At 31.4% G+C, this 16,124-nt stretch overlaps 1 protein-coding gene across 2 annotated transcripts; it reads left to right on the top strand.

Moving 5' to 3' along the window:
* Positions 1 to 1,104: 1,104 nt before the first annotated feature.
* On the top strand, positions 1,105 to 15,558 carry LOC148599191 (uncharacterized). 2 transcript variants are annotated; one of them, XM_088558093.1, is made up of 14 exons: positions 1,106 to 1,332; positions 2,790 to 2,827; positions 3,639 to 3,746; positions 4,218 to 4,778; positions 5,538 to 5,653; positions 6,069 to 6,133; positions 6,735 to 6,907; positions 7,468 to 7,633; positions 8,415 to 8,527; positions 9,319 to 9,424; positions 11,844 to 12,063; positions 12,936 to 13,025; positions 14,063 to 14,100; positions 14,679 to 15,558. In XM_088558093.1, the coding sequence occupies exons 2-14, from the start codon at positions 2,815 to 2,817 to the stop codon at positions 14,686 to 14,688; spliced, it is 1,779 nt and encodes a 592-aa protein (XP_088414219.1). In that variant the 5' UTR covers positions 1,106 to 1,332; positions 2,790 to 2,814; the 3' UTR covers positions 14,689 to 15,558. The 2 variants fall into 2 exon arrangements, with proteins under 2 accessions (XP_088414220.1, XP_088414219.1); XM_088558094.1 differs by lacking the exons at positions 5,538 to 5,653; positions 6,069 to 6,133; positions 6,735 to 6,907 and having other exon boundaries at positions 1,105 to 1,332.
* Positions 15,559 to 16,124: the final 566 nt, after the last annotated feature.

The raw sequence follows: 16,124 nt of genomic DNA, 5'->3' as shown, positions 1-16,124 counted from the left end.
TTATCTAAATTCAATATTACTAGGGCGTTTCACTGCATTGAAGAGATAACCTCCGCGGAATTTTGCCAACTGTTATCAATCTATTATATTTTAACAAAGAGATACAAATATTTCAATGCGATTTTCCTAAGTGGTCTTTTACACCAAATATGTGCATGGATTAAAGTTTCAAAAATAAAACAAATAAGAAAACAGTAAAATAGAAATGGTCTAAAGACATTTTATTTAATTAGCATATATGTTAAAATGCATATAAGGCAGGCTGCACAACATGTCGTCTGCCATTTTGTTTTTGAAAGTGTTTTGTTTATTGTCATCATTTTGTTCAATTTTTAATTGCGTTGAAAATACCAATATTCGCAATGACGTTTATCGCCTATTGACATACACCGTCTTTCGAAATTAATTGTAATGATAATTTCAAGATTTTATCTTTTTAATAGTTTTGGTTTGCTAATATATTAATCACGTCACTATATCGCCAATTCATTGATATAACATATTTAATGAATGATGTTTTTTTTTTCATTTAAAAGTTACAAACATTCTAGCTGTTACGGTCAAACTGTACTTGAATATTGTTTGCTTCAGATTTTATGTTTTCCATAATGTTCAATAGATGGATGAGATATTACCGTTAGTAATATAGATTTGGTCAGAATTTGGTGATTGATCTTGAAAGTAATTTCCAGTAAGAATAAGGGTGGTTCTATAACTTGAATATTTCATTTCAGTAAGTTTTAGAAATATGTAGAATCCCGCATAATACCTAGAATTTACAAAGTAACAATGCTACAAAGCATCTACTCTGAATTGGAAGGGTAGAAAAAAAGTGAAATGATATTTTGTTTCGTCTGTATTAACAAATAACAATGTTCCAGTCAAATGCGGACAAAATCTTCACCATACATTTGAACATTTTGACTACTTATAAAATGCTTGTACCAAATTTTCAAAATTAGCAAATGTTAAAAAACACATTGAACCACCGGGTAGACAACCTTTTCTTCGATAGTATTTCAATTTGATCATTTATAAATTTGTCCTTACTAGTCAATTATTGAATATTGCTATCTTATTTGATATCACCTGGTTTTATCAATATGTTTCTGATAAAACTGTAGTGTATTATAGTCATTTAAGGTGTGGTTATTTTCTCGTGCTGATTTTTGGTGGATTTGAAAACGAATACCCTAAATGTGTTTGCAAGACATATTTTAAACGATATTCGATCCATTAAACAAATACAATACGTTTTAATCGTTACTTTCAATTTGAAGTGCTGTGCTTTCAATGGATATTATTCGAAAGTAATAGTCATCTTCTCTGAATGTAAGTGCACAAATATGATGTTTTTGATAAATAGTTTTAATATAAGTTAATAGCTAATAATTTATATTTTCTTCATACAAATAATATACATTATTTAAAATTGTAAATGTGATTGTATATGAAGACATACAAGGAGTTAACCAAAATTTCATTTGAATAGAAGTGTAATAATGTTAAATGACAGCATGTTCGTTTTATTCTAAAAAAATACGGATTTCAATTCAAACTGTTTAAATTCCAAACGGCTCATATAACAACATACTTTTAAGTGTATAAACTATATGACATTGTATATATTGTCTATATTGAAAATACTAGTTAAGATACTTTCTATTCTGTATTGTCGTGAGCAGTATTCGATTAAAAAAAATAACGTTTTAATTAAGAATTGCAATTTGGACTGGAACCTACTTTTATAGAAAAAAATTGAATACCGTTTTTGTTTAATTTTTGACCAAGTAATTCTGGAGATAATAATCATACAAAGCTTTGTAGCTAAAGAAACGAAACAAAGCATAACCTCGTCACAATCCATAAATTATTTGTATTTAGTTTCATAACGTTTAGTTCTAAAGCACAAACATCAAGTCAGTATATCATCTGTTTGTAAATACCACAAGTTTTCAGTGGGTCCTTAATCTACAAATGTTGACCTTATCAATACCGTATTGAGATAATTTTCAAAATAATAAAGGTTATGTTTTTTGTGGTATTTTTACGCATTGAGTTAAGGTGTAACAAGTTTGTTTTAGGTGCGTATTTTTGCGTCTGTAATAAGTCAGGATTTCCTGGTCCCTGTTTGTTTTGTTTCGTTTTCACCTTTAGTAGATTTTTATGTTACTTGAATATATAGGGGCAACGTTTTTGCTGAACCTGTATATAATGATATTTTGAGGCCATTTGCAGCCTGCTCGCGGTGTGCGGGTTTCCTCATCGTTTATTGAAAACCATTTATAGGTCTTGTGGTGACATTTCCATCTGGGTGGCGTTGTTGTCTTTTCGACATCTACTCCATACATACGCTCGTTATATATTGTTCTTATTAAGTGGGGAACGATTACTTTTGTTGCTACAAGATCAAAGTCACTATTATAAACGTTTTATGGTCGTCATCATAAACTCGTGGTGTATCCATCTGCACCGATTCGTTAACTATGTTATAGTTTTCCTTTTCCCTTTCTTCTTCATCGGAAGTGACATTTCTTATGCAACTCGTTTATTTAGTGACGTCCGGGTTTGTGCATTTACTTCGGTTGCTTTGTGTGTGTTATTTTGTTTATTTCATGTTCTTTGGTGTGTGTCCATTCCCTTTCTATATTTTGTCCTTGAAAGATATTCTTTTGATTTTCACTCAAATCTTGGTTCCCTCGATTTCTCTTTTTAACACATTTCTCTCCTTATTCAGTCATAGCAAGTTTACAAAAAAAATCAAAGTAAAATTCGTATTCTGTTTGCAGATTACCGGTCACATTGTAATACGACATGGATGTTAAAGGTAAGTATCGAAAAACGCAATTTCATCCATGTCTTTTGAAAATATCAATTTGCTTTTTTGATAGATATGAGTTCCGTGTCACTGATATAATAGTCATGGTTTGATATTTTTGGGATATCCCCGTCCATCTTGATTCATCAATTATCAAGAACATATAAGGAAAATATAATTGCTTTAGAATATAATACTGAAACAACAGACAAACATAGGATAATGCTGTAATATGGTATAATACAAAGAATGTTATAAAGAGCCAGAATCAATGTCAAATCCATATACTTTAGGTTTTAGCAGACGCATACAACGTACAACCATGTGTCTTACTGTTTTGTACAGGAATGTAATCCTTTTGATTGACTTCAACTCGTTCAAGCACTTATCAAAACACCATAACAATATTCATTTAGTACTCATTTTTAATTAGGTATCAATGTAGTCACTTTAAGGTTCCTCTAAGTCGATGCTGTATTTAACCATTTATAAACAAATAATAGAAATATCATATTTCCCGGTGTCAAAGTTAATTACATGTATCAAATCATAAAGTCATAATACTATGAACAAGCAAATCACACATTAGAATGGTCAATTCACAAACGATTCGGTTTTCTATATCACTTCGAATTGAAATTAAAATTCAGATTGATATAGGCAGCAACGGTATTTATCATTTTGAACCACCTGTTTCACTTGTTGTAAGTAGAAAAAATCTGTCAGTGTTTACAACTTGCAATGAAATATGATGAATCTCTATTGTGAGAAAACCAAAGAAAATTTTTTTTCTGATTCTTAAAGCAAATCTGTTTTTTAGGTCTTTTATTTCTGGTCGCCTGCCATGTCTTGACAACCTGTGTTATGCATGTATCTTGTACTTCAACAGAAACGATACATACTAATGAAACTCATACCACATCTTTAGGTGGGTAAAGTATAATTATATCAGAATCATTGACATTTAATGGTTATACATGTTCATTTTTACATTTACAAATTTACTTGCTTTGAAATGTCTGTATTATGTCGGGAACATTCGGGTACCAGCTGCTCATGTGGTGTAATATCTGTTTTGCCAGATTTAATTTAGAGTTGACTTGATTATGGATTAGTGTTCAGTAATTTTGTTGTTACCCTTGTTTTGCAATAAAATAACATTGTCTAGTTCCGTTTAAAATTTCAATTAATCCAGGACAACATCACTTTTTAGACAACTCCATATTTTTCTACATACATATCAATTTAAAAGGACATTACGTTTTTACATTAGAAAAATTAAGACTATAATACTGGTATGTATGTCAAGTTTTATATTCAAAGATCGGACAATTTAATATACATTGAGTTGTGCCGAATACAATAAACGTTTATGTGTTTTTTATCATGTTTACTACAGATCTCAATTCTAATGACACAGTTACTTCAAGTAACTACACATCATCTACAGAAAATTCAACTGAGGAAATGTCAGCTGCAGTAACTTCAAGTGAGGAAACGTCAGCTGCAGTTATTTCAACTGAGGAAACGTCAGCCGCAGTTATTTCAACTGAGGACACGTCAGCTGCAGTACCTTCGACTGAGGAAACGTCAGCTGCAGTTATTTCAACTGAGGAAACGTCAGCGGCAGTAACTTCGACTGAGGAAACGTCAGCTGCAGTTATTTCAACCGAGAAAACGTCAGCGGCAGTTATTTCAACTGAGGAAACGTCAGCCGCAGTTATTTCAACCGAGAAAACGTCAGCTGCTGTAACTTCAACTAAGGACACACCAACTACAGTTACTTCAGCTTCAATTAATTCAACTAAACACAGTTCAGCTAGTGCTATTGTACTTACAACCGACAACCCATTAACTTCCACACGTTTAACTACATTACCTTCAAACAACACAACAGTTTCAGCTGAGGTATCCACTATTCAGACCACAACAACACAAAGACATCGAAAAATAAATCTAGGTATGAAACAATTTTTGCATTGAATCGAGTCGTCATTAACCTCATATTTACATGTTTTCAATATATCTTTGAAATAAAGAGGATGTCTATTAAAACAAAAAAAAATTAAAACAAATAGCAGCACAATAAAAAAAAAACAGGCAGTGAGTAGTACATGACAATTTCGTTTAAATGTTGGTGTTTGATTCAGTGCAACACTGGAATAGATTAGTCAAATCAATAAACATTGAAATTCATTGAAAAAAGAGAGATAACTCTTTATTTTGTACAAAATATGGTTGCTTTGTTAGGGAATTCTAAAATCATTCTCTAAGCCATCCATGGTCGATTTAAAAAATCTTTATACTGTTTGACATACTAATTTGACCAAACAGTTCATTGGAACACATTTAGAGAATAGAATTTACCATGTGCCACCCATATTATCAAAACTGTCTGGTTCATACCTTTTAAACGTTTATATGTTTTCGATTATCGTACTGTTTTTCTTATTAATGTTATTATGTTTTTTTTAATTCTGAAATATAACATAAATCACCAGGTTGAAGTACATACTCATGATGTTCTCTTGAACACAAGGACAACGGTATCCACCAATTTCTCCAGGACCACCCTTTTAGTCAAAATATAATTATTGTGTTTACTTTAAAGTGGTACTTGGTATTTATCTTTGTTCAATTGATACTTCAAATTGATTCAAATGTTATAAGTTGATTCATAGCTAAATCGATCTGTAATATCAAGATTTGTGTTTTACAGAGGGCAGTACTGTAGACGTTAAACGTGTCGTTATTGTTAATGATACTTTCAATAAAAGTCTGGAAAATACAACATCCAACGAATATAAACGTGTATCACAGATATTTAATGATTCTGTATGTATTTTAGCAGTTATTTCCTTTGAAACTTATTCATTTGATAATCGCAAACAATAGAAAATTTAAGGTAATATGAAACGAATGTGGTGTAATAAATTTTTGTTTGTTTATTAAAACTTAATCTTCAATGTTCATTTAAAGAAGTAGAAATAATTCACTGAGGCCTACACGTCGCATTTTGTTGTTTGAGAGATAGGTTCAGATTCCTTTAATGGTACTCCGATAATAATCTAATTTCATCTAAACAATCAATAACATTTTAATCGATACGCTGAATTAATGATACAAAAATGTTTCGTCACTGATCCTAGTGTTTCTAAAGCTCACACAAGTTACTCTGATATCTTATGGTAAAATACACTTATTTTTATTTGATCGTAGAATTAAATGTGACATTTATATTATTTTATAGTTGACACTCCACTACAGCGAACTACTTCCCCATTCATTTGTTAGAATTAGCAACATAACATTTGAGTAAGTTCAAACATTATCATTTATCCATAACAATGGCAGATAATCTGACCAGTTCACGGTAACTGCTATGGCTTCTCCAATATGTATCGTAATGTTTTATTCATCTGCATTAAACACATTCCTTCCGCTCCTGATAAAGAGTTTAAACACTGAACGTTTAAATTTGTATAGTACTTGTACTCCTTTGAACTCTATAAATTGCGTAAATGCATTATTATGTTACCATAGGTTGTAAGTCATCAAGTCAAACATTTTTGACTACCATCATGACAATATTAAAGTATAAGTTGTTTGTATAACCTATATCTATTGTTAAACTGACCTATTTAGTAAAATACCGACGTTTAAAGCATCCGATATCTGGTGATAAAATTTGTTCTTGCTATATCTACGCTAGACATTAATGGTCAAAGCTGTATTTTGTAGATTTGAATAATGCTTTCAGCGTTCTGTGGTACAAAAAATCTGTTTACTATTAGTATTATCTATTCATATGTCAAAGGAAATACGAAAAATCAAATACCGCTTGAAATCACTCATACAACCTTTCAAATGGTTGAAACATTTAATACTAAAATAGCCCATACTTGTTATGTTCCAGGAATGGCTCTATTAAATGTCACCATGCATTGATATTACATACACCTACAACAGAACTGAAAGCACAAAACATAGTTCAGGCACTGGCGAACCAAACTTTATTACCAACGAACATTTCAGATTTTACTGTGGAAACAGCGAAAACAATTGCTGCGAGTTTAAATATTTTGAATGGTAATGTTCAACATGTATGACAAAATGTTGTAATTCATATCTCAAGAAGCTCCTAATGTATACAAAGATAGCATCATTTATCAATTTCAACAACATTTTTGATTCCTTAGTCATTGATGGGTTAAAACAACATAGTATTTAATAATTCCTAATTCAAATTTTAAATTCTGAATGCCATCGGCACAGATGCTGTTTGGACCTGAAATGTAGGATATTTTTTAATGTAAAAATTATTTAAATCATATTTACTCATTTTTCCCGTCATGTATTTTATATCAACTTCGTTTTGACGTCAAATAACGACTGACCGTCTATAACTAAATAGATATTATTTTCTTTTGAAGTTTCAAGTTCCGTATAAATACATTCTTGTATTTGCTTACAACTTTTACAATTAAATTTTGAAGTAAAAGAACAATAAAACATGCAGTAACCTGACGAAACACTTTCACATACCGGTACAAATGTTCGGGACAACATTACATTTAGCCACAATTCTAACTCTTATCCATACTCCGGTTTTTATGTCAATTATGGCAGTGTCATCGATAATTTTACAGTCAGTGATCTAATTCCTAAGACAGTTTGTTCACCTCACGAAGTCTTTAAATGGGTCTCTCCTAAAACGCCTTCATGTGTGGACAAATGTGAACAACACGAAAATAAGGACAAATGTGGATCAAATGGACACTGCTTTTCTGACAACGATGGAAAAGTCCATTGTGTGTAAGTAGACGAATTAGACTACTGATTTTTGTATTTAATTATGATCTTATATATCATATATGTGTTGCAAATCGAAGCATTACATATCGATTAGCTGATAGGTTATGAAAATCAAGCTGAGCTTGATATGAAAATACACAATCAAAGGAAATGTAATATTTCACTATTTCTTGTGAGGAGTTCTGTTACACAATCAGTTTTTTGTTATTGATTTTAGATTTTATGCAAAGTAGGGCAATCATGTTAGACAGTTTGAGGGGGACAATTCACATTCTGTATATATACCTCCTGATAATGTATGAATTAAAGTATTGTTGATTTTGTAAAAAAAAAAAACAAACACATATGAAATGTTTAAGTCTCGTAATAAAAAGCTATCGGTCAAACATTATTGTGAAATATTATAATACAGGAATGGAAATTTACAATCACAACTTTTTTATTGTCTATCATATAAAATTTAACGATCATGTTAAAACATGAAATTGCTTGTAGAACGGCCTTTATTCAAAATTTCTGACAAAAACATGTAAGTTCATTGTTTACAGGCTTTAGGAAAGTTTAAATCGATTAAAGGCAGTGCTTTTTGGCACACACTGGTGACCGTGGTCTTTAGATTGTTATAGTGATGAGGTTATCTATTATTTTTTTTTATTGCAAGATTTGTATTAAAGCAATGGACGTTTTTAACAAAAAACCCTAAACCTTTTTAGGACTGCTTTAAAACAATAAGTACGCATGTGATATTTGACCTCTTATTTACTGTGTTTATTTTTAACAGATGTACAACTGATGCAACGATTAAATACGTACATGACCAATGCGATACATCACCATTACCAACAACAAAAACACCTATTCCTGCTGAAAAATTCACAAAGACCGATATTTTAGGTATCAGTTAGTTGTGTAATGAGTTATATATTTTATAATAAACTCTTGTTTTTGATTTAAATACCTAATAACTATGGTGTTAAGATAAATGTTCTTAAGAGTTAACCTACACGAATAATCATTCTTTAAATTTAAAACATTTTACTCACATCAAACAGCCTTTAGAGGCTTATGAAGCTATATCAATTATAAATATCTCAGATATATCAGAACAATAAATATATAAATATTCATAGATGATGATACGTAAATATGGGGTTTGTAAAAACTGATAGTTTCAAAAAGCTCGATTTAAGGTACCGTTTGATACTGAAATAAAAAAAAAACAATTCGGAAACAATATGAAAATATTCTGATATGATTTATCTAAGGTATTGTGCGAGTTTCCAGAACATTTTTTAAATAATATTATGGTAGGTCTTTTTCGGAGTAAAGTTTTCCAAACTAACTAGTAAATGTCTGTGCAAACTGACACACATGATAATAATGATAATCAAAACATAGAAAATCAATATATCTATTATATTTACCTATACCAACAAATTAATCAGGCAAAAAACATATAACAATTCGAGTTAGAGTTATTTCCCTTCGTTTTCACTTCTAAGTAAACATGAACGGAGTAAGTCTTGAATTTTTAGGTGTAAAAAATAAATGAATATAAAGTAATTTTGATATATTCAGCGAAACACAAAATAAAGTTACATTAAATTGCTGTTATTAAGTTTCAAAACTGTATTTACACTTTAAACTAACATCAGGAAAAATCAGAATGAAATTATTATATTTAGGTATAGCTGCAGGCTCAGGGGGAGCTATAGTTTTAATATTACTCATAGCTCTTGTATGTGTGTGTAGAAAACTAAAACTTGCAAAGAAAAGGGATTATATACACAAGTAAGTATATCTATTTACTTCGATGATAAAGGTAAAAATTCTACTACTATGCATACCTCTTGAGTATATTTCAGGGCATACACTTTGTACATTTTTTTGTGCAATGGAATTCCACGTCTGAAAAAGATTTAAGCCCATTTTTGCTACAAAATATTGTGATGCGTTGACAAGTTCGAGTGTCCACTTGACCTTGTTCTTCCTCTAATTGGCATTAAAAATTATAAACAGGCGTATAAAAGACAGATTTCGTTAAAAAAATAGATAGATAGATAGATAGATAGATAGATAGATAGATAGATAGAATTTTATTTAAATGCACAGCCTTATATGTATACCATACATGACATATTGATAAGTAGCATTGATTACATAATCATAAATTTCAAACCTTCTTCATACATCAACTAGCCTTTGGAACCCTATGAAGCACTATCTCAAATATATCAATGAAATGAATAGATTAATATTCACAGATAATACTACGTAAGTTTATGAGGTTTGTAAAGGCTGATAGTTTCATAAAGCTAGATTTAAGTTTCAAATGAAAATAAAAAAAAAATTGGTAATAATATGAAAATATTCGGACATAATTAATATAAGTTTCAACTAATTTTTGGAAGAGTAAATATTTCCACCGTGTTGAATATATATTTTAAAACCTAAAACCTGCTTAAACATCATTGCAAGATAGTCTTGTTCAATATCCAAATCACCGCAAGTTTTTTAATACCAGTTTGAAACAAACTTAAAAAAAACAAAACAAAACAAAAACTTTCAAAATGTGTAATATGAATGAAATCGAAGTCTTAAAACATCCATAACTTCTTAAACCCGCCACTCTTTTTTAACAATGCCATGATTAAGACAATGTCAGATATTCATGAAAAACATATCGTCATAACTTAACAACATCATGTCTATGTGCGAAATACGTTACATTGAACATAGTTGGTCAAATATTCCGAATGAACTTTAACCTTTGCCCAGTAACTACATTCTTAACGATACCTTTGTACATTTTTGTAGTGCAAAATAATGAACCATTTCTTGTTTATATTGGATTGTTCTTGAAATTTAGGTATCTTTTGTATAATTGACAGAAACGATTTTTTAAATTAGGTATTTCTACCTTTTTATTTTGTCATAATGAACTCGTAGATCGTTATGGTATATCCATCAGTACCATACAACAAGAAATTAGATCAGCCTGTCATAATTTTCCTTTCCTCTTTCGTCTACCCAGTGCCTTTTATGAGCAGCTCGTTTCTCGAAAAGTAGAGGACAGTTACCCTTCTGGTGCACCTGGTCCATGCTCCCTGTTTTAGTGGAGTCCTAGTTGCTCATTTACTTTTGTTACTTTGTATGTTTTCTATGTCTGGTCTTTGTCCTTGGGTTACATTCTTTTGATTTCCACTATCGTGGTTCCCTTGATCATGTAGATTACTCTTTGTAAATATATTAAAAAGCTGTACTTGTAAATGACACTAACCAAAGTTTCACTTGATCTTATTCACCAATTTTTTTTATACATTTACAATGTATACTCACTGATTCAAATTGTTCCAATAGATTTTACCATATTGTGTGCAATTCTTGACCGATGTCTTTTTATTTTCCTGTTGATTTAAGTGTTTACTAGAAGTAATTCTAACAAGAATAGTAACTAACGTAATCCTTTTATTTCAATGTTCTTTGTGTAAATGACTGTTTTGTCACTGCAATATCCTGATTCCTTTAACCTACCAACATAAACTTGAAGTAAAGGAAAAATTAATACAAGCTCTGCTGATACCCAGAACTTAATCTTCACATAGATGTAACGGGACATTTGAAATCGAACCCTTATATAATTATGACAAACATGATGATACTATGATGATATTTTTCAATACTTTTCTTACGATAAAGTCAAAGCTTTTCAGGCTTCGTTAGTATTATCACGACGGAAGAATTCCGAATTTTACCTTCTTGCAGTATGAGAGATGTCGCTTATGTCACTCTCGTTTTTTGTTGGTGTTCATATTACAAGTCATTAGTCTTCGTGTGGTGTCTTCTTCTTATACTTCTCTTAGAGTTTCATGTGTAGTTGTATTCTGCTGTCTACATTGCGTACATGGATCGTCTATATCACGTTATAATACTTATACGTATATTGGTAAAACACCTATACGGTCTATTTCGCACATTACAATTGGTCATTCTGAATGATTAATTTGGATACCTCTTTGCTATGTTGCTTATTAAATTATGACAACGTATCGTGACCTAAGTACGCCTAAAGTATTAATAATTGAAAGAAATATAACGTTAGCGTTAATTTATCCTAGATACAGTGATAGTCATTGCTTTGTTTTATATTTTTGTGTGTGTTTAGTTTTGGAAATTTTAATCACTGTATTTATATCCTGACGTTGCACAGTTATACTGATGATATCAAAGAAGTTTTACAACGTGAAAACTCACAAATTGAAAACGTACCAAACCTTCAACCAGTCTACCCTAATTCAGCCTATAATTCTTACCAGGGTGACATGCAGATGCAACGTTTTGAACCTGATGGCAGGAATGCAGGGCATCACTATAACTACGAAAAGGACTCGAATCCATACAGAAAGATAGACGAGCCGGATGTAGGAAATGTGAGTCATGTTTTGTGAACAAACAAAGTTTCAATCAATCAATTTCAGTGTTGATGCGAAAGTAGTTTTGTTTAATCGAAATACGATAAACTATTTTCAACAAAACAAATTAAAACGGTGACTGGTTGTGACATTGAACGTATTGCTCGGACCTAACTGTTTCAACATTTATCTAACTTAACAAATTATGTCATGTACAACAAACATTATCCACCACTTGTGATTTTAATTTAAACTAATCACAATTAGGTACTATTTTTGAATTATATCCAATACTTGTTATCATATATTATTGACAGATCGTCTTCCTTTGTATTAGAAGGACGATCTGTCAATACGATATATATATCTGGTGTCCTTGTAATATATTCAAGTACAAACAATGTCGTACATGTAGCGATATATCTTAAAATCTATCTCAAGTATTATAATTACGGATATCAGGTCATTGACATTGGTAATTACCTCATACATGATATTTTGAATATATTAATACATTATATCTATTTGATTTCATAGGTACGCTCATGTTTAGCATTGTTTTAGATGAATTTGGTAATAGTAAAGCGAAGAGAGAGAGAGAGAGAGAGAGAGAGAAGATGTTATAAGAGTCCGGCGGAAAATAGATGTATATGCTTAGATAATTGGTATATTAGTTTGCTTGATGACTATTATCGGGCCTTGCCTTTCCAGGTTGTTGGTCTATCTTCTCCCTGTTTACCGTAAAAGTCCAATTGGGGATGTTCTTAACATAATATAGCGTGACATCTTGTTGTTATAATAATAGTTAAAATAAGTCAAAATTAAAATTATACAGTTTCTGTCTTCCTGTATTTTTCTTTTATGTATGAACATTGTGAATGTTATTACAGGTAGTTATTTATCAACCAAGTTTAGGACAATCCACCAGGATGGACCAATCTGGACGTAACCCATACAGTATGATAGAACCCGGGTCATCGGTAACTAATGCACATTTTTAATTATACATTTTCCATGATCGGTAACTTATGTTTATTCACCTTTTGACACTATCTCCAATAGGTGACAAAAATGAAATTAGACAGGGTGTCCACTGTTTTGTATCAGTTATCAATAATATTAACAGTAACGTGTTCTTAAAGAACAATATGTAGTTATATTTCACTTTTTTCATAAACGCCTCCTATCTAATACATAGCCCCGTGCAGGTCCGGGTGTCCAAAAAATAGGCCTGCAGCAGCGTTAATCTTGTCGTAAAAGCCGGGTAAATAGTGTTCGGAAACCTAGCTGGGGTGCTACCCGCTGTGCCCACAGAGCAACTGGGTTGTGTGACCCAGGTGGTGGAATGGGGTACCCCTGGCGTCTTACATGCTGGGGTTGTCAGGCTATAATACGGAAAACCTGACCGCAAACCATAGTGATGCACCGTGTTGGGAAAGATTACACGTTCCTCGCACGTTAAAAAACCCTGCTGTGGTATTCGATAGGAATAGGAACCTTTGCGCTCCGCCACAGGAGGATAAATTGCCCGACCCTATCCATTCCTCTCTATTTCTTGTGGCAATTAAAATTTGTCGACCCTATTATCCTTGTGTCCCGTCCCTATTTTTCATTTCATCATCATCATTTCATATTCATTTTATCATCCCTTTCATGTTTATCGCCTGAATATAGCCGAAATATTGCTGCTCAGGCGTTAAACCCCAACAATCAATCAATCAATCTAATAACGTAGTTTGAAATTGATCCAAATTCCGAAAAGCATTTTTTGAAAAAAAAAAAAACAAACAAACAGCACTGGTTGCGTTCCGTACAGTCATTTATATGATACCTATCATTTGCCTCTTTTTTATAAGATATTTAAGTGACATAGTATGTTGTCGTTGTTGTATCTTACCCACATTGATGCCAATACGCAAACGTTATTGTTCTTTCCAAGTGTTCTTCAGAATATCCTGCAGAATTATAAGCAACATTTTATATTACACTTGATAATAAAAGGGTTAGTTTTTTTCAGTACAAAATCAGAAGACCTATATTAGACCGTAACGTACCGTAAGTAATTTAGATATTTAGCAATTTGAATTACAAAATTGACACTTTAACAGATGATCCCAAGAACTCGTGCTTTCTTTTAAAGGAAAATCAAGGGAAATTGCATATTCAGAATATAATCAAATGATAAAAATTATCATTAAAAAATACAGAGAAAAGAAATGAGCAAAATAAGTCGTAAAAGCAAAAGTTAGTAAGTTATCTGGACTCTACGAAAATATGGGAGCATAGAACAGACCAGGGGTATGGGTAGCATAAGCTTATCCTGCCTTTAAAAACACCCGCGGAAAAGCTCACCTTATGTCAAGCAAGGGATACACGAGAAAGAAGATTATAAATATAAGGATAACTGTGGGAGAAGGTACATTTACAGTGAAACTTTTTTAAGCTTGTAGAATACGAACCATTTACTTTTTTCCCTAAAAAATTACTTTTGTGCTGGTTTGTTCTTCGATGTAACGGCTTTATTCTCTGTGACGATTATTGTGTCCTTTCTATGATTAAATTTCAATTAAAACGCTGCTTAAATGTGATATTTCTTTCTTATTTGTAACGACCATGCTTGATTTTTGTTAAAGATATGTTTAGTTGCACTGTTCATGATGATCGACGTCACTCGTTTCTGTTGGAGGATTTGCTGAAAGAACAATGGCAGCTTAGAATATGACACTAAGAAGACACGTCTTCAATCAAATGCAAAGATCTATCTTAATTTGAATTTATTATTCATAAAACGATGTTTTGAATTATAATAGTGAAATACACAAACTTAAAATATAATATTCTTTTTAAATGAAAGCACATTTAGTTAAGGTTCTGTGATATTTAACGGTTATGTTTTTAAATGTACCATATGTTATTTTTTTGTAATGAACCAAATTTGCAAAACGACAGTAAGTGTCTTGTTCACAAAAAAGAGATTGCTGAAGCATACATTGAATTTTGTTTTCATAGGATAATTTCAACTAAAACTGAAATAACTCGTAGATTCAGCTGTTTGTTTTATAACTGCCTATGTCTATTCCCGCTGTATTATTCAGGTTTGATTCATTCAAATAATTCATAATAATTAGATATTTTTTTTCAACAATAGATTGTTTTTCTTTAATCTGCAAGTACATACAGTACAACCATTACTACTAAAAAGTATAAAAAAAAAACTATGCGAGTGGGAAAAGTATTAACGCTTTTAAGGATTTCACATTATTTTAATTGTACGATTTAACAACATATACATGATTTTAATTGGCTCCAAATGAACTAATGGTAATATATTTATTAATTCGTCTACAATAATAATCATTCATACAAGAGAACGAATGATCGCTCAAAGCCGATGTAACCACATAAACACATAACAAAAATTCAATTAAGCGTCCGTATTTGTTGATATAACCAAATAATGGTTAAATCCCAATGTGTATTTATCATTCAGCAGAATAAAACAATCAATTGACATTGATTTTACTCTTCATTTTTGAAATTTGTAGACGGTTATTTCGGTTGATGGCCAATAAAGTACATATCCCAAACAAAGTCAAATATCGATATAAAAAATAAGCGTCAACAAATGCGTACTGCAAATACGTCAAAATCCCAGTTTATGACCTGAGCGTGAAAGAAGGAAGTAAAGACGATCTGCGTAAACAATGTAGCAAACTGAATGAAAAAAGAGTACATGGAAAGAGAATATAAAGTAAACAATACAAAAAAAAAAGAAAAAAAACTAAAATACCTGCAATATATCCTCCCACAAAAATTGACTGACATTAGGTGCTCCGGAAAATAAATATGCACTACCATTCCAGCTGCATCCCTCATTTTAAGGGGTTTTCATATTGCAACTAATACTTTATGCAAAAGCTTGCCGTAACTGCACGAACTGTTTGTATCGCGCTAGACTTCTTACAATTAGGCTTCTGGAACAGGGTAATGTTGCAACAAGATTGAAGTCATCAATACAGAAGTTTTATGGTCGTCATCATGAACTCGTGGATTGTTACGGTGTATCCATCTGCACCATG

The sequence above is a fragment of the Perna viridis genome, chromosome 13 (genome assembly GCF_037379345.1).
Source record: "Perna viridis isolate PV_CMFRI_1.1 ecotype Kerala chromosome 13, ASM3737934v1, whole genome shotgun sequence".
NCBI classification, from domain to species: Eukaryota; Metazoa; Mollusca; class Bivalvia; order Mytilida; family Mytilidae; genus Perna; species Perna viridis.
The sequence above is the reverse complement of the archived record's forward strand: the minus strand, read 5'-3'. Positions and strand labels throughout refer to the sequence as shown.

Coding starts and splice junctions, on each gene's coding strand:
- LOC148599191 (XM_088558093.1), top strand. Junction 4,779..5,537: donor ACATCGAAAAATAAATCTAG/GTATGAAACAAT, acceptor TGTGTTTTACAG/AGGGCAGTACTGTAGACGTT. Junction 13,026..14,062: donor TGATAGAACCCGGGTCATCG/GTAACTAATGCA, acceptor AGTTTTTTTCAG/TACAAAATCAGAAGACCTAT.